Source organism: Mirounga angustirostris, unplaced genomic scaffold (genome assembly GCF_029215605.1).
Source record: "Mirounga angustirostris isolate CCGP_5_RB_7025 unplaced genomic scaffold, mMirAng1.0.hap1 SCAF_1, whole genome shotgun sequence".
In the NCBI taxonomy this organism is placed as follows: domain Eukaryota; kingdom Metazoa; phylum Chordata; class Mammalia; order Carnivora; family Phocidae; genus Mirounga; species Mirounga angustirostris.
This window is the reverse complement of record NW_026991709.1, coordinates 104,339,297-104,365,625: the sequence shown is the minus strand read 5'-3', so window position 1 is coordinate 104,365,625 and position 26,329 is coordinate 104,339,297. Positions and strand designations below refer to the sequence as shown.

The 26,329-nt window shown below is 36.9% G+C and overlaps 1 protein-coding gene across 1 annotated transcript in view; it reads left to right on the top strand.

Moving 5' to 3' along the window:
- Positions 1-386: 386 nt before the first annotated feature.
- The window catches only part of RSRC1 (arginine and serine rich coiled-coil 1), a 412,972-nt gene continuing 387,029 nt past the window's right edge, over positions 387-26,329 (top strand). The window contains exons 1-3 of the mRNA XM_064585904.1: positions 387-563; positions 9,798-9,993; positions 10,954-11,079. Of these exons, the coding sequence (XP_064441974.1) occupies positions 9,800-9,993; positions 10,954-11,079 (320 nt within the window). The 5' untranslated portion in view covers positions 387-563; positions 9,798-9,799. The remainder of the gene's footprint in view (positions 564-9,797; positions 9,994-10,953; positions 11,080-26,329) is intronic.

The window sequence follows — 26,329 nt, the reverse complement described above, 5'->3', positions numbered from 1 at the left end:
TGAATGCCTTCACCTTCAGGGTAGAAGAAACACCGATTTTAATGCATTTTTGCAAATAAATCATTAGAGTTTAATCACACACAGTCTATACAGACACAGTCCCATGATTTATTATCGTTGGGCTAGTTTCCTCCTCCCTCAGAGTGAGATAACCAATTTCGCTACGTGTGGTGTCTTAAACATAACTTCCTACGATGCAGATTTGTTTACTGATTATCTAAGACGATAGCGACGATTACTAAGGCAATAACACTTTTCAGTCTCCACCTTTATTGCTTTTTGGCAACAAGAAAATCAAATAAGCAAGCACGCAAACCCAACACCAAACAAAAAATTGGCGGCGTGACAATCTACTCCCTCCGCACTCCTCTAACTCCGGGCAGCCTCTATCGATGCACTCGGAAGCTCGGCTGGCGCTGCCTGGCGCTGGAACCAGGAAGGCGGTGAGCTTAAACTGAAGCAAGTTCGGAGGACGGCAGCGGCGCCCAGATTTGAAGGAACGTTTTTTGGTCTGTGGCGCTTGCAAGTCCACGGGAAGCGTGAGGCCGAAGGCCGGGACCCAGGTGATGCCGGCATCTGGAGTCCGGGAGGCGGTGCCTGCGGGCGCAAGGTTCCGAGGCCCGGCTCCGGCGAGAGGCGGCGCGGGGCCTGGCGCAGTCCGCCAGGAAGGCGGCTTGGAGTGGGGGTGGTGGGGGTGGTGGGGGTGGTGGGTGGTGGCCGCGAGGCGTGCGGAGCGGCGCAGTACGCATGCGCCCCGCACCTGGCGCTTTCTGACCCCTGAAGTTCGAGCTGGGGCCTTTGGGTGGTGGGTAGCTGTAGAGTAGTTCGCGGTCGCAGGCCTCAAGCTAGGCCTTTTGTCTGCTGGTGGTGAGGGAGAGTTAACTAGCTCTCCATCCCCTACCCAACCCACACCTCCATCCGCATCCCCAGTGCCTGGTCCTCGATCACTGCTTTTGAGTTTCTGTGCTCATCCTGAAGTACGTGGTTGGTGCTTCGTCACCAGCTATAGGTAGGATGGAGCAAGAGGGAGGCTGCAACCTGGTGCACTCTACTCCACTCACTCTGCTGTCGGTACTTGAGATGCACCTCTTTCACTCCCTATCTCCCTTCCTGGCTGGCACTCTTGCTGAGAGATAGGTGGTGCTGGGTGAGATAGACTTCCTAAGTTCCTTAACATATAAATATACTCGCACTAAACGTTCCCCGTTTCCTTGACTTCAGAATTTGTGGCCTTGTGGTCATATTACTACCCTTATGGGCTACCTTAAGAGCACATGGCTACCCTTAAACTCTGTCTGCTTTGGTGAGAGGTTATAATGCACTATTTATACATGTTGCTGACTCATGATTTTAGGTCAACCTTAACATAATTTCTATCTCAGAGGTTATATATATTTAAATGTACACTGGAAACCTAAATTTTTTGTTGTTATTGCATTTTCAGAATTAGCACCAACCTATTAGAGTTTCAACTAACTAGGTACTGGGTATTTACATAAATCATATATCTTTTGCGTTACAAAAAAGTAGTCCAGCTGTCATCTTCGAACTTAGACCTAAAAGCTCTAAGTGAAGGGGATATGCAGAATTCTCAGGTTTAAGGATTTGAACAGATATGACAGGTGCAACCTTGTGGGGAAACTGTGTATCCCTTCTAGCCTTAGGTCTATAAATATTCACTTTCTTTACAAGCAAAGGAGATTTCCTGCTAAGTGATAACACTTTACTACTGTTATGTTCTTCAGTAAGAGAGCTAAAAATGTTTGAAATAGAAAAAAAAAAAAATAAAGGCAGCTGGTACCTATTAATTGGCCTTACCGATTCTACCAGTCTTAGCAAAGAGTTGTGTTATGAGTTGGAAAACTTCTGTAATGATTTTGTTACAGTAGATGTATAGATATATTTTCTGCTTTCATTTTCAAACCATTGGAGAGAAATTCTTACGACTGAATGCTTTTTAAAAAAAGAGATGCTAGTCTACAAATTTTTAGTTATGATAGGAGGAGTGTTTTTGAGAATTCTATATATCTTTTGAATTTTGTTGTGTTATCTTAAATTAGAATTTTACCACAGATCTTTTTCTGCTTTTGCATGGTTTTGTACTTATTTGTGGATTTCTTCCTATGCTAAAATGGTATTAACCCCACTTTTACTTTACCTCTTTGAGGTGGATTTCCCATTGACATGACTGTTCTTTTTTTTTTAAGCCATGTGTCCAAGATAAAAAAAGTATAGTTTGATATACTAATGAATGAATAGTGGAGAAATAATTATAAACTGTCATGTTCTCTAGGAATCTTTGTTCTCTCTAACTGCCTGTTTTCTGAAAAAGGCTAACTGCTTCTTGTACCTTTATTAATAACTAGACAGAGGAACTACTTGTGTATGCCTTTGAGCTTTCTTTTGAATGACCACATCTTGGCTTCATGTCTTCAGTCAGTCACTTAAACTTTATAATGAGATGTTTTTGTAAATGGATGTTCTGCTGTAGTCGTTACCTGTCCTGGTTTCAGTTTTGTAGTGGGAGTATTTGGGTGAGGTTTGCAACCATGAGACTGTAATCAGGGAGTACTAGAAGACAGAGTGAGGACAGAAAACCAAGAGCTTTAGGAGTTCTGTACCTGTAGTTGCATTTTCTGTTTACAGGTAGATTGAAAAATTGTTAGCTTGTGGGGCTCCTAAAAATCTCTGCTCAGTTCATTATTGCCCTTATCAGAAATGTCTTTCCATGTACTGTACCTTAACAGTGGAGTTATGTATAAGGAGTTCTTTCTTACTAGTAGTGTGTAATAAAAATTGATGACATGACTTGAATGAGAAGTATATTCAATTATATGCCAATGATATTATGGAAATCCAGAGGTGAATATATATTGAGGGGGGTGAGTAGGAATTCAGTACCTGTCATTGATAGAGAAGACAATTTTTGATTTTTTAAAATTTATTTATTTGACAGAGACACAGCGAGAGAGGGAACACAAGCAGGGGGAGTGGGGGAGGGAGAAGCAGGCTTCCTGCTGAGCAGGGAGCCTGATGCAGGCCTCCATCCCAGGACCCTGGGGTCATGACCTGAGCCGAAGGCAGATGCTTAACGACTGAGCCACCCAGGCACCCCGAAAAGACAATTTTTGGAACTACCTCTCATTTGCTCTTGTTCAGTTTTCTGAATAAATATTGGGAGTTAACTATAATAAAGAAATGTAGTGGGCTTTTGCAGTCTCTTGAGATTGATTATACTTCAGAGTAATTTTTCTGAAGTGTAAATATATTACTTGAAAATATAGTTTGGTGACATGGATTTTAAACTTTTTTTTTTACTTAGTGTCTCTAAGGAAGGGTTTTGTATCTACCATTAACTTTTCTGGGTTAAATATAATCATTCTTCTATTATGGGTGAATTATGTTGTTTGAAATTAAAACAAAGGAAAATTTATACCCACCTCCTATTCTCTTTTTTTTCCATTCAACAAGATACATAATAAGATCTGTGTCCTTTTCTTTCTACTTCTTTATGCTTTATATAGGGACTTAATAAGCTGGGCAAGAAAGGAGAGTGGAAATAACTGTAGATACCTTAGAGCAGTGGTTCTCAAACTTTCTAGTTTTAGGATTCCTTTACACTCTTAAAAATTATTGTGGACCCCAAGAACTTTTATCTACGTGGGCTATATCTATAAATATTGCCTTACTAGTAATTAAATGAGCAAATTTTGAAATATTTATTAATCAACTTAAAAATAATAATAAGCCCATTACATGGTAACATAAATAACACATTTGATATGAAAAATAACTACATTTTCCAAAACAAACTTCGTGAGAAAAGTGGCATTATTTTCCACTTTTGCAACTCTCTAATATCTCCTCCTGCGTGCAATCCATCATGATGAGTTATTTTGATTGAAATATATAAAGAAAATCTGGATTCACAAAGATATGGTATTGGAAAAAGAAGTATTTTAATAGCCTTTGCACATAATTACTTCTTTGATACTACACCAAAACTTGACAAGTAGTAGTTTCTTTTTTTTATTTTTTTTTAAGATTTTATTATTTATTCATGAGAGACAGAGAGAGGCAGAGGGAGAAGCAGGCCTGATGCGGGACTCAATCCCAGGACCCTGGGATCGTGACCTGAGCTGAACAAAGGCAGACGCTTAACTGACTGAGCCACCCAGGCGCGCCTCAAGTAGTAGTTTCTTAAAAGTTGGTTGTACCTGGTATTTGAAACCACGTCAATGACTTCATAGTCTATCACATTAAAATGTGTAGGTTTGTCTTACACTGTGAGTGGATTTTTTTTTACCCATGCATGATTCTGTGAGATCCTGAATTGGCCTATGGGAGAACAGTGGTTCACTGGGTTATGTATACCTTCTAAATTTTGACAGTCTGTATTATGTAATTAAAAAAAATTCACATCTCTTAATATCACCACTGATCTCAACAGAGAAATCTTCAAGTGCTGACTGGGAAGCCACTCTCATGGTGGTGGATACAAGTTATCCTAAATTCTCACTTTTGCTTGAGAGCTCAAATTTTATCATTGGCAACAAATAATGTCAGTTTTCCTTGAAATGAAAGACTCTCTTCATTCATTTTTGGGCAAATGTCTGCCTAATACCCAAGTCTGAATAGTCATAGTTAGTTCTTTAAAAGTAGTGTTTCATGATAAAAGCTAGTTCAATTTGAAATTCATTTGTATAAACACTTTTTCTCAAAATAACCATTCTTTAGTATAACAGTAGCGGGTAAGTGTAGTTCCCATTTCATCACACGATATTAAAAAGATGTGTGCTCAAGGGTTGAAATTTAATGAAATTAATGATTTTTACTGTTTTATCAAGGACATTCTTAAGTGAAACTGGCTTAAAAAAATTTCTTTTAAACTGTGTGTTGCTGTGAAGAATATAATGATACTAGTGAAGTTTGGTGCCCTTGCCTTGATTCCTGTTAAGGCACCAGCTGTTTTGCCTACTATTGCTTTTATTTACATCATCAGTACAAAAGTCAACACAGTGAAAAAGGTAAATCATGTTTCAGTGTTAGAGTGAAAATAGTTTTGACCTCTTAGATCGCCTGAAAGGGTTTTAGAAGGACCCTCAGGGGTCTACGGACCCCATTTTGAGAATTTCTGTTACACTTCTAGTATAAGCTAGAGGGCAAGGATTTTTGTCTCTTGTTCCCTGATGTATCTCTTATACCTAGGTCTGCTATCATCCTGAGACTTTATACCTATCTCTAGTATTAGATTTTCTGAATCTGGATCATCTTTGTTGGTTTACTCTCTCCTTTTGGTGGAGCACATCCTCTACTAGCTTCCTCAGAAACGGTGAGTGCAAGATATAATTTTGAGACTGCATATTTGAATGTGTCTTTATTCCCTTTTTTTTTTTTTTTTTTTTAAGATTTTGTTTATTTGACAGAGAGAGACAGCGAGAGAGGGAACACAAGCAGGGGGAGTGGGAGAGGGAGAAGCAGGCTTCCCACCGAGCAGGGAGCCCGATGCAGGGCTCGGCTCCATCCCAGGATTCTGGGATCATGACCTGAGCCAAAGGCAGACGCTTAACGACTGAGCCACCCAGGCGCCCCGAACGTGTCTTTATTCTGATCTCGTATTAGATCAGTGATTGGGCTGGATATCGAGAGGTTGAAAGTCATTTTCACTTAGATATGTGAAGGCAAGTCTCTTTTTGTTTTCTGTGTTGCTGTTGAGAAGCCTTTTGTGATTACCCCATTTTTTTCTCTTAAGTTTCTAGGATTTATATATGGATGTCTGAATTTTTTGGAGATATGTGTGCTATATGTCTATTTTTTTTTTTTTAAGATTTATTTATTTTAGAGAGCTCGCACGTGAGCTGGGGGAAGGGCAGAGGGAGAGAGAGAATCTTCAAACTCCCCACTGAGTATGGAACTTTAGGTGGGGAGGGGACCTCAGTCCCAGGACCCTGAGACCCTGAGATCCTGAGCTGAAACCAAAAGCTGGCCACTTAACCGACTAAGCCACCCAGGTGCCCCTGGTGTATATCTTTTATTAATTCATTGTCCCGGGGATTTAAAGCAATTAATATCTTTCAATTCTAGAAATTCTTTTGAATTGTTCTTTGGGTATTTTTCTTTATCTCTTTCTGTGTTCTTTTTTTATGGAATGCATATCGATTGGATATTGCACTTTCTGGATTGATCCTCTTTTACCTCCTGTTTTTTATCTTTTTCTTTCTACTTTCTGTGAGTCCTTTGACCTTATCTTCTAACCCCATTGTATTTTTTATTACAAATTATCATTTGTTTAAATTTAAAGCTTTCCTGTTCTTTGGGTGTTCCTCCTGTTCTTGTTTGCTGGATCATCTTCTCGGGTTTCTGAGGATAGTAACAGTAATTTTTTTCCGCATGTTCCTTGTTTACTACAAGTTGCTTTTTTTCTTTCTTTTTTGGTTTCTGTCTCTTATGATAAAGGCTTTCATCACGTGACTAGTTATCTTTTGTTGTATAATTGCTAAAAAGTTTAAAAAGCTTACAGAGAAAAGTTTACTGTGTTTAAGGTTTGGGTTTGGTAACTGGTGGGCATGGTTATAGGGTGATTGGATAAGGGCCTGGCCTTTTTTTGGGGGGGACCTTCAAATATTTATATACCTTTTTTCAACTACTGTTCAGGTTTCCAAAGAATCCTCTGCCAGAATTCTTGGATCCAAGCTCATGGAGTGCTGCAGTATTTACTATTAGATTGAAGACCTTCACTTTCCTTTAACTTTTAGTTTAGCAGTTTAGGATCTTTCTGCCCTCTTTTATGTGCCCCTGGACCTGTGCTTCATTGTTTCGTTATTTTCCTAAAAAACCCCACCTTTCCTGCTGGGAATGGGGAGGAGTAGTCACTTGTCTGGTTTGGGTGGGGGAGGGGGCTTGGGCGATTACTTCTTTTACAGATTTTCAGCTCGTTCTCTGTGTTTTAGTCTCATGACCTGTTGTGCCTGTTATGGTATCTGGTGTCTCAAATTCCTGAGCCTTTCTGATTTTTGCTGTGTGAATTGGCTTTTCACTTGTTGGAATTCTCTGCAGTTGTGTGATACTCAACTTTCCTAGCTCCAAATCCGCCATCTGGTTTTCATTTGCTAAAAATTTATTGACATATCTTGTCTACTGTTCCTGTTGTTTTCTCTTTTAGTCTCTTAATTCTTGTGAATTTATACTTTTTTATACTCTCACTCTCATTTTAGTATTTTTTAACCAGATAATAAGATTATAATAAAAACTCATCTTAAATGGTTATTTGTCGGTTAAGAAAATTCATAACTGTCTAAAGATGAAAACAAGAAAGGAAGGAAAAGCCAGGAAATAGGAAAACTTAGGTGATTGTTATAACTCAATTATGTACACATTCTGTAATGGAAATATACATACACACAGATATTATATATCATATATATGTGTGAATATTTAAATATGTATATATGTACATTTATATCGTCTATATATGTATAATTTCATAATCATAGTATTTTGAAGCTGGAAGGGGTCATCATGATCTTTTAACTAGTGCATTTCATTTTTCAGTGAGGAAACTGGCTTAGATACACTAGTGATTTACTGAAAGTTTCAAAACCAAGTCTTTCCAATATTTTGTTAACTGTAAATTGTTAGAACTGTGAACATCTTGGAGGTTCAGAACTATATTTAAAGTCTAATTCTGGTTCTAGGTAAATAGCTTAGAATTTTGAATTTAATCCTGACAGCAATTTTCAAGTGGTATTGTATTAGAGTCAGGGAGGGGATGGCTCCTCTGACAATTCTGAAAACAAAGCTGTAATTGAACACATTGCTTTGTTTATAGCAATGATATTAACTTATTTTGAATAAATATTAAAGGGGGAGACGAACCATGAGAGACTATGGACTCTGAGAAACAAACTGAGGGTTCTAGAGGGGAGGGGGGTGGGGGGATGGGTTAGCCTGGTGATGGGTATTAAAGAGGGCACGTATTGAATGGAGCACTGGGTGTCATATGCAAACAATGAATCATGGAACACTACATCAGAAACTAATGCTGTATGGTGATTAACATAACATAATAAAAATATTAAAGGGAAGCATGAGATTTTTATTTATCTGATCCATTAACTGTTTATGTTAACCATTACATAAGATGGATCTTGCTTTTATGTGACATTGAAAGATCGCTAATAACTACTTTGGTAAAATAAGTGAGATTGCGTATGGGACTCTGAAGGCTAATTTTGAAGTGAGACAAGTAAGCTTCTTATCAAATAAGTTAATTCTTAGGTATAAAAATCTTAAGTTATTTTTATGTATTTTTTTCCTTTTGTATAATAAATATACAAACGTTGCCACAGTCATATAGAAAATCATGTAAAATAAAAAAATTACCCAGTTTCATCACTTCAATATTATCAGTTATTTTGGGGGTAGTTGGTTGAGAGTTGGTGGCTCAGTAGGTTAAGAGTCTGCCTTCGGCTTGGGTCATGATGCCAGGGTCCTAGAAACCAGCCCCATGTCAGGCTCCCTGCTCAGTGGAGTGTCTGCTTCTCCCTCTTCCTCTCCCTCTGCCCCTCCCCTCCACTTGCATTCTCACTCACTCTCAAATAAATAAAATCTTAAAAAAAAATTATCAATCATTTTCAATTTTGCTGTTACTCATATGTACACACATACATATACACATATATGTATACATATATATATTGGGGGGGAGGGACAGGGGGAGAGGGACAGAGAGCATCTTAAGCAGGCTCCACCCCTAGCACAGAGCCTGACACAGGGCTTGATCTCACAACCCTGAGATTGTGACCTGAGCTGAAATCAAGAGTTAGACACTTAACCTGCTGAGCCACCCGGGTGCCCCTCATAGGTGCATATTTTCGTAAATTGTAGTCTCTGTGGATATGGTTTTAATAATGTTATAATGAATAGTTTCATGAATATAGATTCCTTTTAAGAAAAACTTTGCAGATATATTCTTAGAAGTAGGATTGCTTTGTCAAAAAAAATCAACATTTTTATGACTCATTTTTATGAACTAGCAGTGTGCAGAATTGACTGACTTCAACTTTAGTACTTTATTATTATTTTTTTAAAGATTTTATTTATTTATTTGACGGAGAGAGGGAGCACAAGCAGGGGGAGCGAGAAAGGGAGAAGCAGACTCCCTGCCGAGCAGGGAGCCTGATGCAGGGCTCAATCCCAGGACCCTGGGATCATGATCTGAGCCGAAGGCAGATGAGTCGCTTTACTGACTGAGCCACCTAGGTGCTCCCAACTTTAGTACTGTAGTGAACATTTCCTCCCTCCCTCAGATTTCACCAGTGAAATGGTGATAGTGCATTGTTTCAGTTTGCACTTTGTTGATGACTAATGAGGTTTTATCCATTTAAAAATTTAGAATTTTTAGTTAGAAAAATATAATTCTAAAAGATAGTAAAATACTTTTTATATTTAAGGAATGTGGAAATGAAGGATTAGTGGTTGATCCCTAAACCAAGTATTATATAATTAATGATAAGTGCAACTTACAAGAAAATTATTATGAGGTGTTCTCAGGATTAACTCTTTTGAGAGATATTTGGAAAAATTATGGACAAATTTAAACTGTTCATAAATTATAAAGACAGTTAATTGATAATCCTAGAAAACTATACTACAGCAATTTCTCATGTCTTGTCAATAAGCCAAGTACATTTAAAGTTGACTTTTTAAATTTTTACAGAGTTCTACAAAAATTAGGTTAAATTTCATCCATTGTGCCATTGTGCTAGAACTAATTTTCTTTGAATTTGAACTTAGAGAAATGGGACGCCGGTCATCAGATACTGAAGAAGAAAGCAGAAGCAAGAGAAAAAAGAAACACCGTAGACGGTCATCTTCAAGTAGTTCTTCAGATAGTAGAACATATAGCCGAAAGAAAGGTGGAAGGAAATCAAGGTCAAAGTCAAGATCTTGGTCCAGAGATCTTCAGCCTCGCTCTCATTCATATGATAGAAGGTGATATTCATAATTTTCACTTATATAGTAATGAGAGTAACATTCTTTGGAGTTCATATGTTTTTGTACTTTTAATTTTTCTGGGTAAAACATTTTTCTTTTAGTAGTTATATATTTATGAGGGTTAAGTCCCAACCTAAAAGTTTGTTTTGTTTTGTTTTGTTTAATTTTTACTTTTTCATTTGGGTGTGTTATGTTAGTTTCAGGTTTACAATTTAGCGATTTGACAAATTTATATATTATGCTATGTTCACAAGTATAGCTCCCATCTGTCCCATTATATTGCCATTACAGTATCATTGACTATATTCCTTATGCTCAGCTTTTTGTTCCTACGTTTTACTCATTTCATGACTGGAGGCCTGTATCTCCCTTTCTCCTTCACCCATTTGGTACAACCCCTCCCTCCCACAAAGGTTTTCCTTTTTGCCAGGCCCAATCCATGGGTCTAGTGTCTTCTTCCTTTGTCTGTTCTTTGTAGGTGTAAACTGGTATAGTTCTCATAACATATTATCTGATAATATTTGGAAGGATTGTATACTACTGAGCACCCATAATGTCTTAATTAGTAGCTGATCCAATCACTAAATTAGGAATCAGTCATCTGACTTCTCAACAGGAATAACATTTTATCTCTATTTGCTTCTAGGAAGGATTTAGAAATAGTAAAAATGAGATGATTCTTTAGAATCTAGATGATTTCTCTTTAATGGCTGTAAAAAAATTTTTTTCTAAAGATTTTATTTATTTGAGAGAGAGTGAAACAGAGAGAACACGAGCAGGGTGAGGGGCAGAGGGAGAAGCGGATTACCAGCTGAGCAGGGAGCCTGATGTGGGGCTTGATCCCAGGACCCCGAGATCATGACCCGAGCCGAAGGCAGACACGTAACCGACTGAGCCACCCAGACGCCCGTAAACATTTTTTTTATAGCAATGACATTTGATTATATTTTATTTCAGACGCAGGCATCGATCAAGCAGTAGCTCTTCTTATGGCTCTAGAAGAAAACGAAGTCGAAGTCGTTCAAGGGGTCGAGGGAAATCCTATAGAGTTCAGAGATCTAGGTCAAAAAGCAGAACAAGAAGGTATGCCATCTCATATTTATTGCTTTGTAACAGACTGTTTCCAAACTTAGTGATCTAAAGCAACAATCACTTAAGTTCTCATTTTATGATTTTGACTGAGTTCAGCTGGCAGTTCTTTTGCTGGTCTCATCTGGGGTCACTCATCCTCATTGGCTTCTCATCCTCCGTTAGGCCAGACTGGGCTTTTTCACATGATGGGGGTAATTGTTGAAGAATGTAAGCAAAGAAGCTGTAAAACCTTGCAAGATCTTGCCTCAGTGTGTTATGGAAAGAGTTTGTGTCCCCCATAAATTCGTATGTTGAAGTCCCAACCCCCAGTGTAGCAATATTTGAAGATAGGGTCGTTATTGGAGGTATTTAAGGTTAAGGTTAAATGAGGTCATAGGGTGGAGCTTTAATCCTCTAGGGCTGGTGGCCTTATAAGAAGAGGAAGAGAGAGACTTTCTCTCTATATGAGTATGCAGTCAAAGGAAAGGCCATGTGAAGACACAGTGAAAGGGTGGATATTTACCATCTTTTCAGCCAGGAAGGCAGCCCTTACCAGGAATCAAATCAGCTGGCATCTTCATTTTGGACTTACAGCCTCCAGAACCATGAGAAATACATTTCTGTTGTTTTAGCTGTCCAGTCTGCAGTATTTTGTTATTGCAGCCAGAACAGACTAATACACAGACTAATACTCCACCTGTGTTTTTTTGCTGTGCTCAACGGTCAATAATAAAGAAAATAGCCTATCTGGAGTCAGTTGTACATTTGGGCAATGGTAGAAAATTTGGTTGAATAGGATGGGGACTATGGTATTGATGGACTTGATAAAAAGAGGCATTCAGAAATTATTGAAGGTTTTTGAGCAGAAGAATGTTAGGATGAAAAGCATTTTAGGCAGATCAGTTTCTTTTCTCTGCTTAGTTCTTCATACTACTATTAGGCTCTAATAGTGGGGGTATGTTAGCAGCCTGGTTTTGTTATTTAGGGCACAAAATTTTATAAATCATTGTGTGAATCTGAAGTTGGATAATAGCAGTAAAGTTCAAATGTTTAGCTTTCTGGCCTTGTGTTATTTGGCCTCAGCCTCCTGTCGTTTGTCATACTCCATGGCTAAGCCACTCTGGTGTTACATGCCTTTTTTTTTCCATTCAGGTCCCCAAGTTGCTAGCTTTGTTTATTTGAGCATGCTTTTACTTCCCCTTTCTTGCAGTATCTATACTTTGTGAAGCCTTTCTATTCTTTAAAGTTTAGTTCTATTTAACCTTTAATTCTTTCTCAATCCTTTTTTGATTTTTCACTCCCAAGTCAGATTTAATCTCTCCTTTTTTGACCCCCCATCACATGTGGTTCCTGATTTTTAACAGTTATATTTTGAATACTATGTTTTGTTATTCTCACATATTGTAAATTCTTGCAGGGAGATCCTCTTATTACCTAGCAAAATGCCGTGCACGTGCCTTGATTTGAGTGAATGTTTAATTGGGGAAATGAAGTTAGGTAGAGCACTTGGTTTTGTAGCAAGAAAATGTTTTATTGTTTTATTGATTTGTAGAAGGGAAACTTTATTTTGGATATATTGATTTGTCTAAAAAGAGGCTGATTACCAGAAAATAACTTCAATTGAAGTTTCCATCGGTGGGAACAAAAATAATAATTCATGCTTTTTATGGTCTTTTTTAGTTTATAAAGTATTTTCACATATACTCCCATATATTTTCACATGTATCAATCATTTCATAGTTTCATTCCAAGCATCAGGGTCTTAACGGAGGGAACTTTTGTAACCATTGGAAGGGCTCAGGGAATTAGGGAAGCTGTCACTGATTATTTTAACTTGAAGCATGGCAGCTGGTTGTTTGCTCAGAAGTCACCGGAAGTTTTAAGTACTCTTTCAGTTTGTAGCACCGAAGTGGGTGATTCTCAAAATACTCACCTGGAAGCTGTTTTTTCTGCCCAGTTTATCTACTTACAACTGTCTCCAAAGGCGAATGTTAATTTCTTTTCCTTTGCAATGCAAGGAAGACCTTAAAAAGAGTAGCAGTGATGTCTAGTCAACCATAAACTATCTAGCACATATGCATTTAGTAATTTGAGTTTTGTAACTCTGTCAAGGTGTCATGTACAGGAATACCTTTATTTTGTATATTAGAAAACAAGTTCAGAGGTTTATTCAAAACAGCAACTTCTAATCAACCTCTTGATTCAACACTGGCATTTAACTACAATAACTAATCTGGAGTCACTGAAAAGTCTTAAATTTTGAGAAAATACATTATTCATGTCCTATACATATATTGTTTTGGAAAATATATTTTAGGAATTTATTCTTCAAAATGCTTGAACTAAATGAGTTTAATCTTGGTGTAACAAGAAAATTGAACAACTCATTCCTTGAGTTAACCAAGGCTGTTATTTATTTATTTATTTAAGATTTTATTTATTTATTTGACAGAGAGAGACACAGTGAGTGAGGGCACAAGCAGGGGGAGTAGGAGAGGGAGAAAGGCAGGCTTCCTGCAGAGCAGGGAGCCCGAGGAGCAGGGAGCCCGAGGAGCAGGGAGCCCGAGGAGCAGGGAGCCCTATGTGGGGCTCGATCCCAGGATGCTGGGATCATGACCTGAGCCGAAGGCAGATGCTTAACAACTGAGCCACCCAGGCGCCCCAAGGCTATATAAACAGAGAAGATGAAAGTAGTGAGTTTTTCAAAGAAAAAAGTACTATATGATTCTAAATCTGAAGGTGTGTTGTTAATGATCTCTGCTTTTTAATAGAAATGAGTGATTTCAGTCGTGGTAAGTCAAAACTTCCAGAAAATTTGTTACATATGTAAAAAATAATTGAAAAATAAAGCATGTTCTGGGAGATGGCAGGAGGGAAGTCAAATGTGTGAAGTTTGCTGCAGTTTCCAGGGATAAGTTATAATTAGGTGATTACAGTTTTTTAATATAATTTTAATATAATTTTTATGTTCTCAGAGTATTCAAGTTGTGATATGTATCACTTCCTTTTGCGACAGTGAGGAATCTGCTCCTGTTATCCACAGTATATTTACTTATTTCTTCATTCTAGGGTACACAGAAAGTAGTTTCAGAATTGCTGATATATACCCCTGTAAAAAAACAAACACAAACAAGAGTCAGTAATTTTCTTTTTTTAAAGATTTATGTATTTATTTTTATAGAGAAAGACAGAGAGCAAAAGCATGTGCTCCCACAAGCCTGAAGGGCAGAGGGAGAAGGAGAGAGAGAATCTCAAGCAGACTCCCTGCTGAGCATGGAGCCCCCGGCGGCCCTGCGTGGAAACCAAGAGTTGGATGTTTAACTGACTGCACCACCCAGGAGCCCCTAGAGCTTTTTATCTTTACTGTGGGGGTATATAGTTCTCTTCCTCACTTCATTATGGTTAGTTTCTTCGAAGAGTTAGGTTTGTTTGTTTTTGTTTATATTTCATCTTAACTTTTATCCCCCTAAATTCAAAACTTTTATTTGTCCCCCCCTTTATTTTTTATTTTTTATTTTTTTAAGTTTATTTATTTATTTTTATTAATCTCTATACCCAACATGGGGCTCAAACTCACCATCCTGAGACCAAGAGTTGCATGCTGTCCTGACTGAGCCAGCCAGGCACCCTCCTCCCTTTATTTTAGTAGGGGAAACATTAATATGGTTCCAACAGACAGCACTATACTAGAAAGGTATACCAGAGAAATAGCACTCCCCTTTCTCCTTTTATCTTATTCCTAAGCACTCCATAGGTAACTAATGCTATTTGTGTTTTAGCTTTCCTCTGTTTGTTTTTAAACAAAGCAGTATTATATCCATGGCATACTGTAGATAATTCTTTTGTACTTTGCTCTTTTTGTTTACTACTATATCTTGGAAAGCATTCCATGTCCATTAATAGTAATCATTCTCATTTTTTTTTTTTAATGGCTGCTTAGTTTCTCATTGTGTGCCTGTATCCTAATTAGTTTAGCCTTTCTCCTAGCTATGGACATTAAGGATACTTCCTATACTCTGTAGTTACTAAAAAGCTGCCATGGATAACCTTGTACATGAGTGTTTTTGTATTGTTGGAGGTATCTTTTCAGGGTAAACTCCTAGAAATAGGATTGCTCTATGAAAAGGTAAATAAATTTGTAGTTTTGTTAGAAATTGCCAAATTCCTATCAGTACTGTATGAGAGTCCTGTTTTCCTCACAGCCTCATCAATAGAATGTGTTGTCCTATTTAGATGTTTGCCATTCTGATAGATGAAAAATGGTTTTGTAATGTAGTTTTGGTTTTCATTTCTTTTTATCATAAGTGAGGTTGAACATCTTTTTATATGTTTGGGGGCCATTTTTCTATCGTTTTTGTGTGTGAATTTTCACTTCACATCTTTTGGGTTTTTGGTATTTTTTTTCTTTAATTTTTAAGAGTTACTTACAAGGTAGATTAACCTTTTAGCTGTAATACAAATGGCAAATATTTTCTTAGTTTTTCAGTTGTCTTTTGTCTTTGTTCATGCTATTTTTTGGCTATGCACAAGTTTTTTTATGTGGTCAAATTTATCACTCAATACATCTTTCCTTACATTCCTTACATTCAGAATATAGAGAAATTCTTTCTTTACACCGAGATAAAGAGGAATTCATTGATGTATCTTTTTAGCATACCTGTTTATTTCATTTTTTTACATATATGTCTTTCATATATGTGGATTTATTCTTGTCAATGATACAAGGTATGGATTATTGTTTTCCTTTTTCAATTGGTTGTTTATCACATCACCGTTTATTAAAAAAGTCCATCTTTGCCCCAGTGATTTATGATGTCCCCCTTTATTGATATACTAAATTCCATTACTACTTGGGTCTTTCTCTTGACTATGCATATTCTACTGGCCTGCTTTTCATATATGCAGTAGTACCACACTTCTAATTATAGAAACTTCATACTGTGTGTGTGTCTGTATTTTATTTTATTTATTTATTTTTAAGAGAGTTGGGGAAGGGGCAGAGGGAAAGAGAGAATCCCAGGCAGGCTCCACACCCACTGCGGAGCCCAACCTGGGGCTTGATCTCATGACTCTGAGATCATGACCTGAGCAAAAACAAGAGTTGGTCCCTTAACCAGCTGAGCCACCCAGGAGCCAGAGAGAGACACAGCGAGAGAGGGAACACAAGCAGGGGGAGTGGGAGAGGGAGAAGCAGGCTTCCTGCTGAGCAGGGAGCCTGATGTGGGGCTCAGCCCCAGGACCCTGGGATCATGACCTGAGCCGAAGGCAGACCGTCAACCAACTGTGTGGCGCCACTCAGGCACCCCTGTGTGTTTTTTTACAATGTTACATTAGTTTGTACAACATAATGATTAGACAGATATAACAAATTTATATGTTATGCTAAGCTCACCACAAATGTAGCTATCATCTGTCACTGTACAACACTCACAATACTGTTGACTATATTCCCTCTGCTATACCTTTCATCCCCATGAAATATTCATTCCAAAACTGGAAGACTCCCACTCCCACTCTTTTTCACCCATTTTGCCCATCCCTCAACCCCCTCCCCTCTGGCAACCCTCAATTTGTTCTATTTGTGCTTTTTATGTTTACTCATTTGTTTTGTTTTTTAGATTCCACATACAAGTGAAATCATATGGTATTTGTCTTTGACTGACTTATTTCACCTTCTAGGTGTTGCAAATGGCAAGATCTCGTTCTTTTTTATTTTATTTTATTTTTTTGTTATTATGTTATGTTAATCACCATACATTACATCTTTAGTTTTTGATGTAGTGTTCCATGATTCATTGAAGATCTCATTCTTTTTTATGGCTGAGTAATATTCTAGTGTGTGTGTGTGTGTGTGTACACGTACATATATGTATACATATATATAGTATTATTATTTTTAATTTTTTGAGGAAACTGCATACTGTTTTCCACAGTGACTACACTAGTTTTCATTCCCACCAGTAGTGCATGAGGGTTTCCTTTTCCCCACATCCTTGCCAACACTTATTTCTTGTCTTTTTGATTCTAGCCATTCTAACAGGTATGAGGTGATATCTTAATGTGGTTTTGATTTGCATTTCTTTGATGATAAGTTGAGCATCTTTTCATTTGTCTGTTGGCCATCTGGATGTCATCTTTTTTAGAAAACTTATCTGAGTCCTCCGCCCATTTATTAATTGGATTGTGTGTGTGTGTGTGTGTGTGTGTGTTTTGGTGTTGGGTTGTAGAAGTTCTTTATAGATTTTGAATATTACCTCTTATCAAATATATTATTTGCAAATACCTTCTCTCATTCAGTAGTTTACTCTTTTGTTGATGGTTTCCTTCACAGTGCAAAAGCTTTTTATTTTGGTGTAGTCCCAAAAGTCTGTTTTTGCTTTTGTTTCCTTTCCCTCAAGAGACATATTTAGAAAACTATTGCTAAGGCTGATGTCTGATTATTGCCTATGTTTTCTAGGAGTTTTATGGTTTCAGGTCTCACATTTAGGTCTTTTTTTTTTTTTAAGATTTTATTTATTTGACAGAAAGAGACACAGCGAGAGAGGGAACACAAGTAAGGGGAGCCGGAGAGGGGGAAGCAGGCTTCCCGGCAGAGCAGGGAGCCCAATGCGGGGCTCGATCCCAGGACGACCTGAGCCGAAGGCCGACGCTTAACGACTGAGCCACCCAGGCGCCCCTCACATTTAGGTCTTCAATACATTTTATTTTTGTGGATAGGTAAGAAGGTGGTCCAGTTTCATTTTTTTGCATGTAGCTGTCTAGTTTTCCCAACACCATTTGTTGGAAAGACTGCTTTTCCCCATTGTATATTCTTGCCTCCTTTGTCATAGACGAAACCATATAATCATGGGTTTATTTCTGGGCTCTATTGTGTTCCATTTACCTATATATCTTTTTTTGTGCTGGTACCATACTGTTCTAATTACTATAGTTTTGTCGTGTATCTTGAAATCAGGGATTGTGATAACTCCAGCTTTTTTTTTTTTTTCTTCTTTTTTTCCCCTCAAGATTCCTTTGGCTCTTTAGGGTTGACTGTGGTTCCATACAAATTTTAGGATTGTTTGTTTTCTAGTTCTTTGAAAAATGTTGTTGGTATTTTGATAGGGGCTGCATTAAATCTGTAGATTGCTTTGGATAGTATGGACAGTTTAACTATTTGTTCTTTCAATTCATGAGCATGGAATATCTTTCCATTCGTTTGTGTCATCTTCAGTGTCTTTCATCAGTGTTTTATAGTTTTCATTTGTGATTGATTTCTAGTTTCAGACGGTTGTGGTTTGAAAAGATGCGTTTTTTGATTTCAGTCTTTTTGAATTTATTCAGACTTGTTTTGTGACCTAAAATGTCATCTGTTCTGGAGAATGTGCCATGGGTACTTGAAAAGAATGTGTATTCTACTGTTTTTGGATGGAGTGTTCTGGGTATATCTTAGGTCCATCTGGTCTGATATATCATTCATAGCCACTGTTTTCTTGTTGATTTTCTGTCTGGATGATCTATCCATTGAGGTAAGTAGGTGTTAAAGTCCCCTGCAGTTATTGCATTACTGTCAATTTCTTCCCTCATCTGTTAATAGTTGCTTTATATATTTCGGTTCTTCCATGTTGGGTACATAAATATTTACAATTGGTATGTCCTCTTGTTGGATTGTTCCCTTTATCATTTTGTAGTGTTCTTCTTTGTCTCTTGCTACATTATTGTTTTAAAGTCTAATTTGTCTGAAGTTAATACTGTTACCCCAGCTTTCCTTTTGCTTCCATTTGCATGGTAAATGTTTTTCTACCCCTTCATCTTCAATCTGCATGGGTCTTTAGGTCTGAAGTGAGTCTCTTGTAGGCAGCGTGTTGATGGGTCTTACTTTTTTTTAATTTTTTATTATTATATTCAATTAGCCAACATATAGTACATCATTAGTTTTTGAAGTAATGGGTTCAACGATTCATTAGTTGTATATAACAGTGCTCATCACAACACGTGACCTCCTTAATACCCATCACCTGGTTACTCCATCCTCCCCCACCTCAGTACCCTCCCTTCTGTAACCCTGTTTGTTTCCCGGAGTCCAGAGTCTCTCATGGTTTGTCTCCCTCTCTGATTTCTTCCCATTCAGTTTTCCCTCCCTTCCGCTGTGGTCCTCTGAGCTATTCCTATGTTCCACATATGAGTGAAACCATATGATAATAGTTTTTCTCTGCTTGACATATTTCACTTAGCATAATCCCCTCCAGTTTATCTCTTCTGTCACTTTGTGTCCTTTGATTGGAGCATGTAGTCCATTTACATTTAAAGTAATTATTGATAGGTATGTACTTATTGCCATTTTGTTACTTGTTTTATGGTTGTTTTTGTAGTTCCTCTCTGTTCCTTTCTCCTTCTCTTGCTCTTTTTTTGTAATTTGATGATTTTCTTTAGTGTTATGCCTGGACTCCTTTCTCTGTATTTTTTGTGTATCTGTTATAGGTGTTTTGTGGTCAACATGAGGTTCATATATAATATCTTATGCATGTAGAAGTTTATATTAAGTTGATGGTCACTTAAATTTGAACCCATTCTAAAAGCACTAAATTTTTTCCCCTGCCCCCCATGTTTTATGTATATGATGTCGTACTGTACATCCTTTTATTTTGTCAATCTCTTGGCTGATTTTTACAGATATAATTGATTTTATTGCTTTTGTGTTTTAACCTCCATACTGATTTTTTAAGTGGTTAATCTACTTTTATTATGTTTGTATTTACCTATGAAATTTTTCCTTTCTTAATTTTCTTATTCCTGATGATTGCTTTGTCTTTCCACTCAGAGAATTTCATTAATGTTTCTTATAAGGCTGGTTTAGTGGTAATGAACTTTGACTTTGTTTGTCTGGAAAATTCATTATCTCTCCTATTCTGAATGATAATCTTGCCAGGTAGAGTATTTTTGGATTCAGTTTTTTTTCTTTCTTTCTTTCTTTCTTTTTTTTTTTTTTTAAGATTTTATTTATTTATTTGAGAGAGAGAGAATGAGAGAGAGCACATGAGAGTGAGGAGGGTCAGAGGGAGAAGCAGACTCCCCGCTGAGCAGGGAGCCCGACGCGGGACTTGATCCCGGGACTCCAGGATCATGACCTGAGCCGAAGGCAGTCGCTTAACCAACTGAGCCACCCAGGCGCCCTGGTTTTTTTTTTTTCTTTCAACACTTGAATATATCATTGCCACTCCCTTCTGGCCTGCAGTGTTACTGCTGAAAAATCGGCTGATAGCCTTACGGGGTTTTCCTTGTACGTAACTTTTTTCTTTTCTCTTGCTGCTTTTACAGTTCTCTGTTTATCACTACTTTGTACCATTTTAATTATTATTGTCTTGGTGTAGACCTCCTTGTGTTAATTTTTTGGGGGCTCTCTATTTCCTGGACCTGAGTATCTTTTCCTTTCCCCAGAGTAGGGAAGTTGTCAGCTATTGTTTTTTTCAAATAAATTTCTTAGCCCCTTCTCTCTCTTCTCACTTTTTTTTAAAGATTTTATTTATTTATTCTTGAGAGAGAGACAGAGAGCACAGCAGGGGGAGTGGGAGAGGGAGAAGCAGACTCCCTGCTGAGTAGGGAGCCCAACGTGGGGCTCCATCCCAGGACCCCGAGATCGTGACCTGATCCAAAGGTCTTGTCCTCATTTTGAGTTAATTTTTGTATGTGGTATAAGATAAGTGTCTATCTTCATTATTTTGTTTGGGGATATGGTTTTCCCCAACATTTATTGAAAAGACTCTAATTTTCCCATTGTGTAGACATTGTGAAAATCATTTGGCCATATACACAAGAGTTTATTTCTGGACTCTATTCTTTTCCATTAGTTTATATTTCTGTCTGTATGCCAATACCAATCCTTTGATTACTATAGCTTGTAATATTTCTTGAAATCATAAGTGTGAGGCCTTCAGCTTTGTTCTTTTGGTAGATTGTTTTGGGTATTTGGGGTCCTTTGAGAGTCAAAATCAGTTTTAGAATTTTCCTATTCTGTGAAAAAGGCCTTTGAGATTTTGATAGTATTTGCATTGCATCTGTTGATAGCTTTGGTAGTAATGACATTTTAACAATAAATACTAAGTCTTCCCATGTCATGAACACGGGATATTTTTCTATTGTGTCATCTTTAATTTTTTTCAGCAGTGTTTTCCTGTTGAGTGTGTGTATACAAGATTTTTGCCTCCTTAGTTAAGTTTATTCCTTGTTTTGTTCTTTTTAATGATAATGTAAGTGAGATTGTTAATTTTCTTTCCTGTTTGCTCTTTGTTAGTGTAAAGAGACACAACTCATTTTTTTTTTTAACACAACTGATTTTTTAGTGGTGATTGTGTAACTTGCAACTTTATTGAATTTGCTTATTCTGACACTGTGTGTGTGTGTGTGTTTGTGTTGTGTAATCTTAGGGTTTTGTACATTTAAGATCATGTCATCATGTAATTTTACTTTGTCTTTTCCAATTTAGATGACTTTTATTTCTTTTTCCTGCTTGCTTGTTCTGGCTAGAAATTCTAGTACTGTGTTGAATAGAAGTGGCAGAGTGTGGGCATCTTTGCCTTGTTACTGGTCTTTGAGGAAAAGATTTCAGTTTTTCATTGTTGAGTATGATGTTAAGCTCTGGGCCTTTGGTATATGAACTTTATTATATTGAGTTACTTCTCTTCCTAATTTGTTGAGTGTTTTTACATGAAAAGATAATTTTGTCAAATTTTTTTATATCAATTGAGATGATCATGTGATTTTTGTTCTTCATTTTGTTAATGTGGTTTATTACACTTATTGATTTTTGTATATTTAATGATCCTTGCATTCAAGGACAAAACCCATTTATTTATGCCCTAAAATTATTTGAATGTGCTGTTGAATATGATTTGCTGGTATCTTGTTGAGTTTTTTGCATCAATATTCAATATAGATATTGGGCTATAGTTTTCTTGTATTATCTTTGTTTGCTTTGGTATCAGGGTAATAAAATGAGTTTGGAAGTGTTCCTTCCTTTTTAATTTTTTGGAAGAGTTTCAGAGGGATTAGCATTAATTCTTTTTTAAATGTTTGCTAGAATTCTCCAGTGAAGCCATCTGGTCCTGGGCTTTTATTTGTTGTGAGGTTTTTGATTACTGATTCAGTCTCCTTGCTATAGGTCTGTTCAGATTTTCTGTTCTTCATAATTCAGTCTTGATAAATGTGTATTTGTATGAATTTATCCATATTTTTTTGTTATCCAATTTGTTCGTATGTAATTGTTAATAGCAGTCTCATAATCCTTTTTATTTCTTTGATATCAGTTGTAATTTCTCCTGTTTCATATCTGATTTTAGTTATTTGAGTCTTCTTTTTTTCCTTAGTTAATCTTGTTAGGGGTCTGCCAACTTTGTTGATCTTTTTAAGAAGGGGACCCTTAGTTCCACTGACTTTTTTAAAAAGATTGATTGAATTAATAGAGAGAGAGAGATTGAGAGAGAGCATGTACATGTGAATGGTCAGAAGGGCTGAGGGAGAGAGAGAAAGAATCTCAAGCAGCCTGCCTGCTGAGGGCAGAGCCCGGCGTGGGGCTCAATCCCACGACACCCGCAAGATCATGACCCGAGCTGAAACCAAGAGTTGGTTGTCCAACTGATTGAGCCATCCAGGTGCCCCCTGTTTCACTGACTTTTAAAATTGTTTTTACTGTACTTCATTTCATTATTTCTGGTCTAATCTTTTTTTTGTTTGTTTTAAAGATTTTATTTATCTATTTATTTGAGAGAAGGGAGAGCTGGGGGAGGAGCAGAGAGAGCGGGACAAGCAGACTCTGTGCTGAGTGTGGAGCCCAATGTGAGGCTCAGTCCCACAACTCTGAGATCATGACCTGAGCTGAAATCAAGAGTTGGTCTCTTAACCGACTGCATCACCCAGGTCCCCCACTTCCGTGTGATCTTTATTAATCGTTTCCTTCTGCTAAGTTTTGGTGTAGTTCTTCTTTTTCTAATTCCTTGAGATGTAAAGTTAAGTTGTTAGTTTGAGATCTTTCTTCTTTTTTAATGTAGGAATTTTTTGCTATAAACTACCCTCTTAGGACTGTTTTTCTTACAACCCATAAATGGTATATTGTGTTTTCATTGTCATTTGTCTCAAGATTTCACTTAGTAATATGCAGCTAAGATTCCTACATGTGTTTTCATGGCCTGATAGTTCATTTCTTTTTAGTGTTATGTAATATTCCATTGTCTGGATGTACCACAGTTTATCCATTTACTTCCTGAAGCATATCCTGGTTTCTTCCAGGTTTTGGCAGTTATGAATAAAGCTGCTCTAAATATGTGTGCATGTTTTTGTCTGAACTTAAGTTTTCAGCTCCTTTGGGTAAGTAACAGGGAGCATAATTGCTGGGTTATATAGTAAGAGTATGTTTAGTTTTGTAAGAAATTGCCAGACTATTTCCAGAGTGGCTGTTTCTATTGCTCCACATCCTCACCAGCATTTGGTCTTGCTAGTGTTTTTGGCCATTTTAGTAAGTTTTTAGTGGTAGTTCATTATTACTTTACATTTCCCTGATGACACTGATGTGGAAGATCTTTTCATATGCTTATTTGCCATCTGTATATCTTCTTATTGAGTTGTCTTTTAAGGTCTTTGGCCCATATTTTAATTTTTTTTTTTTTATTGTTGAGTTTTAAGTGTATTTGCATATTTTAGATGACACTGCTTTTATCAGATGTGTCTTTTGTAAATATTTACTTCCAGTCTGTGGCTTGTTGTGTTATTCTCTTGGTATCCTCTTTTGTAGAGCAGAAGTTTTTAATTTTAATGAAGTTTAGCTTATCAATTATTTCTTTTATGGATCATGCCTTTGGTGTTGTATCTGAAGTTGCTGCCATATCCAAAGTCATCTAGGTTTTCTACTATGTTATAGGGATTATATAGTTCTGTGTTTTACACTTAGGTCTATGATCCATTTTGAGTAAGTTTTTGTGAAGGACATAAGGATATTGTCAGGGTTCATGTGTTGTTTTTTTTTTATTTTTGCATGTGGATGTCCAGCTGGTCCAGCATCATTTATTGAAAAGACTGTGTTTGCTCCATTGTATTGCTTTTGTCCCTTTGTCAAAGATCAGCTATTTATGTGGGCCTACTACAGTTCTGTGGATCTGTTTGTCTGTTCTTTTGTAAATACCATACTGTCTTGATTACTGTGGCTTTATAGTAAGACCTGAAGTCATGTAATGTCAGTCTTCCAACTTTATTCTTCTTCAATATTGTGTTGGCTATTCTGGGTCTTTTGCCTACCCATATAAACTTTGGAATCAGTTTGTTGATATTTATAAAATAAATTGCTGGGCTTTTAACTGGGATTGCATTGAATCTAGAGATCAAGTTAGGAAGAACTGTCATCTTGATAATATTCAGTCTACTTATCCATGAATATGGAATATCTTTATTTAGTTATTTTATTATTTTGTTCATCAGAGTTTTGTAATTGTCCTCCAATAGATATTGTGTGTATTTTGTTAGATTTTTACCTAAGTACTTCATTTTGGGGGGGTGTGAATGTAAATCATATTGTTCTTTAAATTCCACTTCTTCATTGCTGGTGTTATAGGAAACTTTGTTTTCTGATAATTTCAAATTTAATGAAAACTTAAGGGTAATATAACTCCTATATACATATCTTCCCCAGTTGTTATTTTGTTAATAATATATATTTTATATAATGTGTATCTACTGACAGTTGTATAGTTGTCTTTTTTAAGGTTTTATTTATTTGACAGAGCGAGTGATTAAGTGTGGGTGTGAGTGGGGGGGGCAGAGGAAGAGGGAGAGAGAGAGAATCTAAGCAGATTCAGTGCCGAGCACAGAACCAGATGTGGGGCTCAGTCCCATGACCCAGAGATCATGACCTGAGCTGAAACCAAGATTCGGATGCTTAACCAACTGAGCCACCCAGGCGCCCCTATAGTTATTTTTTATACTTTAGTCTTTTAAATTCTGTACCAGAATTAAAGGTGGTTTACTTATCATCATTATATTACAGTATTCTGTATTTGTTTATGTATTTACTTTTAGCAGTGAGCTTTATATTTTCATATGCTTTTGTGTTGCTGTCTAGTGTTTTTTCCATTTATCTTGCAGGATTCTCTTGCAGATCTAGTGGTAATGAATTCCCTCAATTTTTATTTATCTGGGAGAGTCTATTTCACCTTTATTTTTGAAGGGTGGTTTTGCTGGTTATAGTATTCTTGGTTGGCCGTTTTTTTGGTTTTTGTTTTTTTTTTTTTAACTTTTTGAATGTATCATCCCACTCTTCTCTGGCCTGTAAGGTTTCTTCTGAGAATTTTATGGAAGCTTCCTTGTACATGATGAGTCACTTTTCTTTTGTTTCTTTCAAGATTCTCTCTTTCTCTTTGTCTTTGACAGTTTAGTCTTGGTGTGGGACTGTTTGGGTTCTTCCCAGTTGGAGTCTTTTGAGCTTCTTGAATTTGTATGTCTATTTCCTTCCTCATATCTTGGAAGTTTTTGACCATTATTTCTTTAACAAGCTTTGTGTCTTCTGTTCCTCTTATTCTGCATCTACATCATAGGTATATTGATCAACTTGTTTTTGTTTTATAATTTCCTTAGGCTTTTTCCTCTTTCTCCATTGTTTTTATTTTGTTCCTCTAACTCAGTAATTTGAAAATACCTGATTTTGAGTTCATAGATTTTTTTTTTTTTTGGTGATCAAGTCTGTTGAACCCCTCTAATGAATTTTTCAGTTTAGTTATTGTATTTATCAGCTCTAGCATTTCTGTTTAGTTCTTTTTTTATAGTCTCTCTCTCTTTACTAATATTCTTATTTTGTTTATGCATCATTTTTCTGATTTTGTTTAGTGGAATATCTATTCATAGTTCTCTTGTATCTCATTGAACTTTTTTTTTTTTTAAAGATTTTTGTTTATTTATTAGAGAGTGAGCGTGAGCATGCACAAGTGGGCAGGGGGCAGAGGGAGAGGGAGAAGCAGGCTCCCCACTGAGCAGGGAGCCCGATGTTGGGCTCGATCCCAGGACCCTGAGATCATGACCTGAGCCGAAGGCAGACGCTTTACTGACTAAGCCACCCAGGCACCCCTGAACTTAAGATAATTATTTTGCATTCTTTTTCAGGTAATTCATCTCTTTCTGAGCTTTCTTTTGAATTGGTTTCTGAAAATTTGTTACTTTGGGTCATGTTTCCCTTTTTCTTATGCTTTTTAATATTCTGTTGAATTCTAGAAATTTTTAAAAATCAGCCATCTCTCTCAGTCTTTAG